The sequence below is a fragment of the Aedes aegypti genome, chromosome 1 (assembly GCF_002204515.2).
Source record: "Aedes aegypti strain LVP_AGWG chromosome 1, AaegL5.0 Primary Assembly, whole genome shotgun sequence".
Lineage (NCBI taxonomy): Eukaryota > Metazoa > Arthropoda > Insecta > Diptera > Culicidae > Aedes > Aedes aegypti.
Window position 1 is genome coordinate 291,255,932 of NC_035107.1, and position 12,470 is coordinate 291,268,401.

The window sequence follows — 12,470 nt, forward strand, 5'->3', positions numbered from 1 at the left end:
AATGTGTTTAACTGAGGCCCTACCGGAACCAATTCTGGGGTATCCGGATGTGGCCAGAACCTCATATTGGTCCATGGCATTATAGCTATGATGTTCAACAAAAAAAAAAACATCAATTTTGAACCGCCGCACGATATTGGAGTACAGGGTTACAAAAGTGTTTCACTGAGGCACTATCGGAACTGATTCCGAGGTATCCGGTTTTATAGCTTTGATGTTCAGTATAGAAATCATTAAGTTTGAGCCATCGCACGATATGTGTGAGTAAGATTACAAAAGTGTCCGTCTGAGGCCCTACCAGAACCTATTCCGGGGGATCCGAATGTTGCCAGAAGCTCATAATGTTTTGTGACATTATAGCTATGATGTTCAGGATAAAAACCATGAAGTTTGAGTCGTCGCATGGCTCTATTCTTTAAGTTTCAGAAAATGTCCTCTTTGGGTATGTTCAAGAACCGGTGCCAGGTGATCGGGTATCCGAAATGGCCAGAATCAATGAAAAACATTGTCATTCGACCTTCTGGCATATTTTCACTTATAGAAAGTACACTATGAATAATTTTCTTACCGCTAATCTTAAAAAAATCAACGTGAACCACCACTTCCGGAACGAAAATACCCCATTTGAACCCGTAATAATTCCGGAACCAAGTAGCCAATCCCATTTCTTCTGGATCATAATAAATTTTGTAGAGTATGCGGTTTGTTTGAGACCAAAAGATCCAAAATCGGTCAACAACTAGTCATGTAATGATTTCAAGAGCATGCGAACAAACAGTTGGAATCGGGTGAGTATTCATCAAGTTAAGGTCAAATAAAAATTGGGAGTAAACTCCTTTTAACAAAGACTTGTTTTGATTTTAGACATGTTTTACATAGTTTCCATTAATTTGATGTTGAAAAGAATACTGTCAAAAATTTAAAAATTGGTTAAAAAAATAACTGGGTTAGGGAAACTTACGTATTCTCGGCAGTCTAAGCCGATGCCGCGCTTCTCTTATGATTTTTTCGGACATCAGCCGACAAATTACGTGTTTGTTTGTTTACATTTATGCGCTGATTAATCCTTTATCGATTCACACCGACAGACTTGTCAAAAGCTTTTTGGAAACGTTTTTACAACGCTGCGAACATCTCTTGTCAGTGTGACTATTCTCGGCAGCTTCATTCTGTTCGGCAGCTTTCCCATAAGAGCTGCAAACGAATCACTTCGGCAGCTCCAAATCAGTCGCATTTTGAGGCGTGTTCATTTGAATTGCTGACATCTTTGGCGAAATTGTTTGCTCCGTCACGGAAATCTCGTTAGTGGGTAGCTGACAGAACGAAGAATCATCTAAAAGTTTTCATTGGTGTGTTTTGATAGTAAAATACTGTGTATTTGGTGTTGAAATTTGGTTGCCGATAATAGTCGCAAGGTGCCGAAGCTGTAAGTCTCCCTAGCACACGAATTTTCGCTTTTGAGAACTTTCCAAAAATAAGCCACATTCTGATGGATACCTCAGTCTATGATAGCTATGCAAATTCCATATAGCCGTAGCAGTAAAGGCACAGCTATTCTTGCCAACTACAACTACAACTTGCCAGTGCATAAAGTATCTTCAAGTTTGTCACACGATATAAATACACAAAAGAAACGGAGCAATTGGCACATAAAAGGTTTCATTTGATAATTATGGATACATAAAAACACTATGCTGAGTAGGCTTTGTCTCCGACGGACGTAACAATTGAATAAATGAAGAAGCTTTGGAAAGCTTATTGGAAACCGACTCTCTAATTTAAAATTATGTACAATGCAACTGAAATTCCTAGTACATTTCTTAATTCTCCATGTTTTCCGGAACAATTATCAGACAATGTGGTCTACATGATCTACTCAATCGAATCATTTTCTCCATTGGCCTTTCCAGTCAGCTTTAACGCTTTAAACAAGCAGTTAAACTTGAATTCAGAAGGTGCAATTTGTAACTAAATGGCAATTTAAAATATAGAAATGTTTGGCCTTGGTGAAACTCGAACTTAAGGCTCCATGTATGGTAGACCAGCGCTTCAGCCAACAAGCCCACATAACAAGTTATTTGGAATAAAAATACAATTTGAATCAAAATCAACTATGAATTACATTGTTTTTGTATCTATCTTTCTTTCAACTGTTTATGCTCTCAATTTCATATCTTACAATTCACCACTTAAAACAAATACAAATTGGTAACAAAATTTGCGGCTCCATAATGCATCAGAGCACTTGAGCCTGCAAATGAACATTTTTTTATGATAAGCTAGTGTGGCGAATGCACCTTAAATTTATACGACCATGTAATTTTCATGCATTGTCAGTTGAAAATTAAACGTGATGTTTTAACAATAGATGAATTTTGTTTATTCGTACTGCATTCTTCTGTTTACACTACATTGAAATATAAATTTTCGTTTATCTGTGTAGGTAATTAGTTTTATTCAAAAGTTTTTGGAATTTTGCCGCGAAATTTCGATTTCTGGCCCATAGTGGGACGGCGATATGGACGAGGTCGTGTGTCAGGCGGCGGCGGCGAAGAGAGGGGGATCTCGTAGTGCATAGAGCGAGCCAGAGTGTTGTGTTGGAGAGAAGTGTGGTGCACCTATTCGCTGCTGATAGTAGCTCTTTTATACCTCTCTAGATACCTGTGCATGCAGAGCTTCGTGTGTTTTTGGGTGTGATAATCGCTTGGTAGCCCGTGAGTTGCAGTGAAACAGATGTCAGAAGAATGCAATTGACAAACGAGACGAGTGCGGAGGATGGTTTCCAGCATCGAGAGGTAGCATAGAACCCGAAGATCGCGCATCAGGCCCCGTCATCGATCGGAACAGCTTTTCAGAGTTGGGAGTTTACCAGGGGAAGACAAAAGCGATATTCGGGGTGTGCGTGCGTGTGTTTAGTGTACCATAGAGAGCATAGATCATAAAGTGAGTGTAATGTTGTGTGTGGCCCACAGAAGAGCATAAAACAGCCAGAAGAAGGGAAGAAAGGGATCGCTGCCTGGATGGTTTGAAGTTTTATAGAATGCGCGATCGTATCGTCGACGTTTCGTAAACGCAGAGACAGTTTCTAGCCATTCCAAGTGGGGTATCGTTTCAGTGCTTATCCCTTGAAGAAAAAATAAATACGAGGCTGGAGAGTTAATTAGTGAAATCTTGAGTCAATTGCGTTGTGCGAATTCAGGCGGCTGATTCACCCACTGTCCAGTTCCAAGAGAAGTGAGAGCGAGGGAGTCATCGTCGTCGTCGTCGTCGTCATTCCAGCCAGGCACAGAAGATCGCGTCGATGATCTGATCGTGAATATATGTCAGCTTGGGTGGATAATTGGTACGGCAAGCAATGCAGGTGGTGTCGGTGAGTGCTGCTGCAGCAAACTATCATCGTCCATCGAATTTCAATCGCATACTTGAACTTGCCCGTCGATGACGACGGTGCCTGTGGTGGTTGTGTGACATTTGCCAGAAAGCCGTTTGCTAGAATCAATTTGCCAGAAGGGATCATTTGCCAGATTGGTCTAATCCACGGAAGATTTTATCATATTTCTCCGAAAACCATTATCCCGCATTTAAAACGCCAGGAAGACATTGACCCGAATGCAACAAACGCCCGAGAACCTTAATATCTCAGAAAGTATATTTACATAATACTGCCCAATTACAGATATTTTGGAAGCACTTGTATGAGTGTGAATATCTTTTTGTTTGATTAAATTTATACGGTAAACAATTTTGATTACCATTCACTTCTTTTCTTTTTTTGGCATGACGTCCTGCTTGTTAGAGCCTGCTTAATTTTCTAAGAGCACTTTCACAGTTATTTACTAATTGATTTCGGTGCTAAAGTTGTCAGTTTCGTTTCGTCAGTTGTCAGACACGATTCTACTCTTTGCTGAGATTATCAAAATAAGAACATATTAAGTTATTATGTTGACAGTCTAATGGCTGGTAAAACCAGTTGTTTCTCCCTAAAACTAAACGTGAGTTCTTTGGAAGATTTTATGATGGATTAGACAGTACCAGAAGAATGAATATTTTCCGTGGTGAAAGTTGAAATTTTCAGTATTATTAAATTTTTACTCTATGCCCTAGGAAGTCGAGAAAATTTTCTTCCGGCGTGATTCGAACCCACGACCTTCAGCTTGGTTTTGCTGAATAGCTGGGCGTTCACAGTTTTACTAATTTAGATAAAATTATTCGTCTTTTATTATTATTGTTAATATTTTTTATAAGTGACACTTTACTAAACATATGGCACTCGTATCAGATTCGTCATATGTTTCCTTATCTCAGCGACAAAGCTTGTTTGTCAACCTTATGTTTCATGATTACTTCAACAGTTATCAATTGAGGTTTTACTTTGTCAAAGTTGGCCAAAATGGCCAAATTTAGAGTATTTTAATTCCGGAAAAAGTTCGGCTGGATCGTAGCTAAAATCATTACTGCAAGCCTTAAGGCCGGTCGTATTTGGCGTATAACTATTGATATTTCAAACAAGTATTCGACTTTCATTTTTACATAGACTGTCTTAACGAACAATAGTATAGCATTAGTATAGCAATTTCAGGACACTTGATTCTATGATGTTTCTTAAAACTTTTCGAGGGAATAGTCGATTAGGTTGTTTGGAATTCTGGTGAATGGTTTTCAAAGAAACGTAATAGAATTTATTCACACTTTTGTATAAACATTTGATATGGAATGAGTCGTGAATATATGCCAGTATACACATCTAAAAGACAATTTCTGATACAAGCACCAATGGTAGTGAAAAGCTTGTTCATACATTTGTTGATTATATCATTTCACCTGAAGTTTGAAAAATAAAGACTACAGGCAAATCTGGGGAATGGCTTTCCGGCAAACAATTCATTCTGGCAAACGGTTTTCTGACAAATGTCATACAATCTCCCCGTTGCCCTGAGCAGCTTGAGCTAGCAACGATTAACTCAACAACACAAAACAACGCGAACGAGAAGCACTTGAAAAAGTAAAGATCAAATCTCGTTTCTGGCCAGCTGAATGTGAACGTGAAGTCAAGCTGTCAAAGGATTTTGAGTCGATCTGCTGGTGCTGCTAAATGACGTCACCAAGTTCCATGGCTTCTTGTTTCGCTCGTTGAAGAAACCTCGATTAACCATCGGCAGCACATATGAACGGATCGATGAGCAGCGCCGTTGCCCACAGCTACTTGGCCACAATCGAAAATTATGAGGAGAAATCACATGCTGATAAGCACCACCGTCGATGAGTTCAAAAAATGTTGGCAATATGTTACCGCCGCAGTGTGATTCCACTAACGAAAACAACGATGTGATAGACGCGGATGTTGCTAACACTAACGCCACTACTACTAACACCAGCAGCGCCAGCTGCAGCACTAGTGCCGCTACTACCACCAATAGTAGCCCCAGTACAGGCACGGCGAGCCGCGGCGGCGATCATACGGCTGCGACAATGTGCAAAATACCATCGGTGATCGCTTCTGTAGAGGGCGCTCTGACTACCACGACCGTGATGGCATCTGCTGGCAGTGCCAACAATATGACGAATAGCAGCAAAGGCAACGGTAGCATCATCAGCAACAACAACAACAACCACACCAACGAGTTCGACATGATCAATAGCAACGACCCGTACGCCGAACTCGAACGATATCTGGAAAAGGTCAAGGTAAGAGAGAAAGAGTATGATGTTTAGGCTTAGGTCTTGGGTACTGTTGCAGGAGATGGAAAGTTGCTAATTATTATTTAATCGTTATCAAATTGAGTGAACTGAACTGAAAATCATTAACGACTAGCTCTATTTTTTCTTAATTGAATGGACAATCAATTTGGAAGGAAGACTTCTTCTTCTACTGCGCTACAACTGCTACAAAGCCTGATAATTAGCTAAATGTTATGTAAATACTTCCACACTTTTTAATTGATACCTGTTTTAGCCAATTAATCATGCATTTGTATGTTTGTTGGAGGTGCTCTATACAAGCTAACACGGAAGTTCTATGGTACCCATTTCCAAGAAAAGTCGAGTTACTCATAAAAGAGTATTTGCTTTGAACTTTAAATAATGAGTATATTTTAGTCGTGGTCTCCAGTATGAAAATAGTTAATAAAACCCCATTATTCGCAAGAACGACGCTGTCGATTGAGCTTATGGATAAAAATGCTTCACTGAATACAAAAACCAGAGATAAAAGACTTTTTACAACAGATTACATTGAACTTCCAGAAATTATGCCATGTATTGAAATGTTTTATTGCGTAAACGCGCAAGTTTTATTTGTGTACTAGTGGTCCCGGCAAACTTCGTCTTGCCATCAAGTAGGCTGTTGAAAGCCGCTATGCATCGTCCCATACAAAATGACAGTTCCATTGACTCTCGTTTTTTCGAATTTCCCGGTGAATATCCTAGAAATTTAATACACACAAACACGTCGGAACCCTTGACGAACAAAATGGAGAAATAATCATACAAATCCGTTGACCCGTTCGTAAGCCATTTCGTGACATACAAACACCACTCCATTTTTATTTATATAGATGAAATCTCTGTATTCCGAGAATCGCAGCAGCGGGCAATGAACTCTGATCAGCTAAAAATATTTTTTGGAACCCAAAAATCTGCAACGAGATAAGTGAGGTTTGCTATCAAACTTCCAGAAAGCTTATACTTATATTACTTACTTGTCGAGCAAAGAGTCCATCATTTTAATGAAAACTTTCACATAAAAATATAAGTTTTCACTTCCGCATAAAAACTTTATAAAAAATGGCCCTTTTTTGTCATTGAAAAATACCTTTTCTTCTGACAACTCCGTACTGACTATAGGAATGGATACAAGAAACCCATTTAAAGGGTATTTTCTTCTAAACGTGCTAAAAAATTGCTCTCTCTGAAGAAATTGTTCAATGAAAGAAGAGCTTCAACAAGGGAACCTGCAAAGTTACAAATGCATCCAATACATGGAACTAATGTGTTAATGCTTCTGTTACGATGCAATTGATGGATATCTTGCAATCTTAAGAGCCAGTTCGCGAGAACCGCAACCCCCTTTCCATTGTATTGATGTTCTCCGATCAGGCTGAAATTTTCAGGGATTGTTTTTATTCGTGATCAAACGTCAACATCCCACCGCAAAATCGCTAGTGTTTGAAGGTGATTTTAACCTCCAAATTGCGAAATCATCACCTCCAAGTTAGTTCTAATACCCTCCGTTACATGGATTATGGTGGCGCGTCGATCGTCGCAAGTTTCTCGTTAAACAGTCAATATATAAAAGAAGATGTTTTGCAAAATTTTAGATTTTTATATCAGGGGGAAGTGGGACAAAATGACCCCCAATGATTTCATGTCACTAAAAAGGCAAAATCATAAAAACTGATATAGCTATAGTAAAACTGCACAGATTATGTTGAAATTTGGCATGATTTCTCTACGTTATATGAAATTTAAGAAAAGCATGGTATATGAATTTTAAAAGTAATTCAAATCGAGAAAAACAAGTTTTGCGAGTACCGCAACCGCCTTGTCTAGAGAGGTTGTATTGAAGTTCTACGATCGAGCTGAAATTCACAGGAGTTGTTTTTACTATATAAAAGACGATATTTCGTAAAATTTCAGATTTTTGTATTAGGGGGAAGTGCTACAAAACAACCACTAATGATATAATATATATAAAAAATACAAAATCAATTAAACTGCTTTAGCTATAGTAACACGCGTCCAGATCAGCTGATTTGACGTCTTGTGAAAAGGCCTATTTCGGTAGCGGAATCATTCTTTGACTGTTTCTTGTTCTATCCTTTTGCTGCACAGTACTTATGAACAGCGTACCACCCATTATATGCTGAATATTCTGTCAATGTAAAAAATAATACACATTAGGGAAGATTCAAATATGACTGTCTGCGACAGACCCTTGCCCCCGTTGACTCCAACCCTGTATCTATGTTCGAATACTGCAGCTGACCTACAAAACAAGATGCAACAAACATCCATTGCCTCGACCCAATATCGGCAGCAGCGATCGAGATGCTAGATAGCATGGTCAGACAGTAGCAGTATCAGAGGGATAGATGATGAGAGAATCGGGAGAGTTCAGAGCAGATAGAGCATCGCAAGATATCCATGTATATCATTTATTAGGAGTTTGTGGAGATTTACTCTAACAAAAGCTGAGAGATTTGTCTTCTCAATCCGAATTTTTAAAACATCGCATTGAGCGATCGGGTAGAGGACCACCAGTATCCAGTAATTTTAGTTTAGTTACCTACAACCACCATACGAGCATGGAGCCCGCGCGCGCAATTTCGTCTTCTTTTAATCTGAGAAGAGAGAGAAATGTTAGAATTTAAGGAATAAATGTCGATTGAATGTTATTTAATGTAGTGTTGTTAAGTGCCAAATAAACGTTTAGATGTGTAGTGATGCCTTGTAATCGCGTGTGTTGAATAATAGCTGTTAAAAATCCAAGAAAACTCCAACAATTTGTGTCCCGATTGGATTGTCCTTCATTCGCCCTCTGGTCTGGATTTATTGTCGAGTGTTGGAGAGCTATTCGAAGGTGGCTATCGAAGTTGCAAGGAAGGTACTTAGTTCCCCAACATTTTGGTCCTTCGAACCGGATGTTGGACCCGGTGAGGACTTGAAGGGAGCACGTTCTGGATAACTGGAAACAATAGCATAGGCAGGCTTGGATTAGCGCCATTACCGCCGGAGTTGAATGCGAAATCGCCATAGTACCCTGTATACAATTACTTCTGAAGCCATTACACTACAAGACGAGAATTGTTACCGCGCCATCACTGCACTGTAACACAAGGATTCACTAGGATAAAGGACCTATTCATTTCACCACTTGTCTTCGATTGGACATCCATCGGATGGATTGTTTCCTCGGGTGAGTTGGAACAACAAATATGTCCATTCGAAGCTAGGTATTGGCACACATCCTAACACACTGCCTTCGCATTTTATTTCAATTACATCTGGCCAATTTGGTGGCCTGAGGAATCACATACCCAGATCAACACTGAATAAGGATAAAACTACGGCTTCAACGGACGGAGCGACAGGGAGATCGTAGGATTATCGACACGATAATGGATTTGGACAACTGATCCAGTACCAGATTTACTTTTCCAGGTAAATATAATTTAGATCAGTATATGTCCAGTCGTTGCTAGTGAGTCTTCACTTCTAACATCCACATTTCGACGTTTCTCCATTTCTTCGGGGTTTCTGTTTCTACGCGACAAACGACAGTGCATCAATGATCCCCGCATCCAGCGAAAGGACTAAGACTATCTGAGAGCATCGTGGTGACATCATCGAGAATCAACTGATTCGATTTCGGCCAATCTATCAATCTGGGGAGATGGATAAGCGAGCAGCAAGAAGAGGTAGCATCGATTTACATTTTGTGTGGTGAGTGACAAGAATATGTATATGTCTCCGAGGCGGGACTTAAGATAATACACACATTTTAAATCAAATTTTGAATCCTCTTCAAATCATTTGCCACGCAATCCCTGAGCAAAACTGTTCGTATAAGAACAATTGTCTCATTCTGCTGCGAAAGTCTGGATGCCTTTGAATGTTTCCTGGTTGTTTCGGATTTGGACTGGTGCAATTACCGATTACATGGGTTAGTTTGAACAGTATATGTTCTGCCGAAGCGTTGTGTTTGATTACTACATGCAATCCCCCCTCTTCTTTGGATCCCATTTCTACACCATAATTTGCTGACGAGCTGACTGAGTGGAATTGACTTTTCGATCGGGAGCAACGAGTTTCCTGGAACCAAGTTAGCTGTTGCTGTTTGTTCTCATAGGTGAGCGACAACAGTATATGTCTGCCGAAGTCGATTTCTGGTTACTACAGTTGGTGTTTTACTTCCTCTCATCTCACATTCAAACGGATACGAGTCGGACTGCGGCGAATGGTGTATGACGTCACATCAGTGGTTCTTCAACTTTGGACGGGTGTAGTTGATACTAGTACAGCATATTGTTTTGTCAGGTAGGCTTCAACAGTATATGTCTGCCGAAGCCTTGGACTTTTCGGATCTCTACACTATCCAAATCATTTATTTACCGGTTCGAGTATCATATACGTACCATGGCGCCATCACAAAGGAAGAAGCCGCCTACCCTTAAGCTGTTGATGGTCCAGCTTAAGAATATTCAAACATCCCTGGACGACATCTGGAGGTTTGTGAATGATTACCAGCCGACTACTACTGCAAACCAGGTGAACGTTCGTTTGCAAAAACTTGATGAGTTGTGGGAGAGATATGGCGAAACCCTGGTAGAAGTTCAGACCGATGACGATTTTGAGGATGAGGATGAAACGTTTGAAAAGGCTAGGATAGTTTACAGTGATAGGTACTACCATTGTAAGGCCTTTTTGATGGATAGGGCCAAGGAACTGGAGGATCCAGATGAGGTTGAACATTCGATGCGAGGAAATGAGACGTTAGGACATGGTCATGGTTCCCTAGACCACGTACGGTTGCCCCAAATCAAGCTCCAGGTTTTCAACGGGGACATTGATGAATGGATCAGCTTTCGCGATCTGTTCTGTTCACTCATCCATCGAAAGACGGACCTACCGGAGGTGGAGAAGTTCCACTACCTCAAGGGATGTCTTCAAGGGGAACCAAAGAGCTTGATTGATTCCTTGAAGATAACCAGAACGAACTACCAAATCGCGTGGGACATGCTGTTGAAACGGTATGACAACAGCAAGCAATTGAAAAAGCGACAGGTGCAAGTTTTGTTCAATTTTCCATCGTTATCCAAACAATTGGTAGCGAATTTGCATACTCTCATCGATGGCTTCGAAAAGGTCGTGCAGAATTTAGATCAGGTGATCGAACCGGAGGATTACAAGGACCTTTTGTTAGTTACCTTGCTCACAACACGTTTGGATCCGGTAACTCGCCGAGGCTGGGAGGAATATTCCTCAACTAAGGATCAAGATACATTGGCAGATCTCTCGGATTTCCTCCATCGCAGAATCCGAATCTTAGAAGCATTACCAACGAAACCTATGGACTCTAAGGGTTCTCAGCAACAACCGTTCAGGCAGAAATCGTCAGCTGTAAAGGCCAGCTACGGTTCTGTGCAGTCGTCTGGGGGACGATGTGTGATGTGTAAGGAAGATCATCAACTCTACCAGTGTTCTTCCTTCCAACGGTTGTCGGTGCGAGAGCGAGATGAGGTGCTGAGGTCAAACCAGCTATGCAGAAACTGCTTCAGATCTGGACATCATCGAAGTATTTCTGTCGCAATTGTAAGGGTCGACATCACACATGGTATGCTTCAAGCAGAATAGGGTTGGTTCGGTGAAGGTTACTACTGCTGTTGGGAATAATAATCCTCCTCCACGAACCGAATCGGATGAACCATCTCCTTCTACATCCTCCCAGGTGGTTAACATGGTAGCCACAGAAACAAAAGTCTCTGGGACTACTCAACAGTTCTCCTCTAAGGTTTTATTGGCCACCGCGGTCGTTATCGTGGAAGATGACGAGGGTGGTCGATTTCCGGTTCGTGCTTTGTTGGATTCAGGTTCCGAAAGCAATTTTATCGCAGAACGGTTGAGTCAACGTCTCAGGACACACCGAGAAAGGGTAGATGTATCAGTATTTGGTATTGGGCATGCATCAACGAAGGTGAAGCATCAGGTTTCTGCAATGGTACGTTCGCGAGTTACGGCTTTCTCGCAAAACATGAGCTTCCTCGTTCTACCAAGAGTCACGGTGGATTTACCTACGGCGAAGGTGAATATTGAAGGATGGGCGGTGCCTGATGGAATCAATTTGGCAGATCCTGCCTTTTTCAATCCAGGATCGGTGGATATGGTGTTGGGCATCGAACACTTTTTTGACTTCTTCGGATCTGGCCGAAGAATTCCCCTCGGAGATCAACTACCGGCACTAAACGACTCTGTGTTCGGTTGGGTGGTATGTGGAGGCCTGACAAATCCTACTCAAGGCCTTCGCATCAACTGTAGCACGGCAACTACACAAGGATTGGAGAAATTAGTAGCACGGTTCTGGGCTAGTGAAGAGGTTGGCGTTTCTAAGCTGCTTTCGCTGGAAGAAAGGAAGTGTGAGGAGAGCTTTCGGAAATCGGTTCGTAGGGAATCCGATGGTCGATACACTGTTTCGTTGCCAAAGGATGAAGATGCAATCTCCAAGTTGGGCGAGTCACGGGACATCGCATTTCGGCGACTTCAAGGCATGGAACGCAGATTGGCGAGGGATGCTGGTCTGTGCGAGCTGTATCATGAGTTCATGGCAGAGTATGCCAAACTGGGACACATGACGAAAGTAGAAGAAATTGGCGATAATTTGAAACGGTGCTATTTGCCTCATCATCCGGTCATTAAGGAAGCAAGCACAACCACCAAGGTCCGCGTGGTGTTCGACGCTTCGTGCAAGACGTCGT

At 41.2% G+C, this 12,470-nt stretch overlaps 1 protein-coding gene across 7 annotated transcripts in view; it reads left to right on the forward strand.

The window, feature by feature from the left end:
• Nucleotides 1-12,470, forward strand: part of LOC5577645 (rho GTPase-activating protein 7) — a 170,674-nt gene that overhangs the window by 6,801 nt on the left and 151,403 nt on the right. For 3 of the 7 annotated variants that reach the window (XM_021838139.1, XM_021838137.1, XM_021838138.1), the window contains exons 2-3: nt 2,658-3,370; nt 4,941-5,685. In XM_021838139.1, coding sequence (XP_021693831.1) covers nt 5,260-5,685 — 426 coding nt within the window. In that variant the 5' untranslated portion in view covers nt 2,658-3,370; nt 4,941-5,259. The remainder of the gene's footprint in view (nt 1-2,657; nt 3,371-4,940; nt 5,686-12,470) is intronic. The other 4 variants (XM_021838141.1, XM_021838140.1, XM_021838142.1 and 1 more) reach the window with 4 other exon arrangements.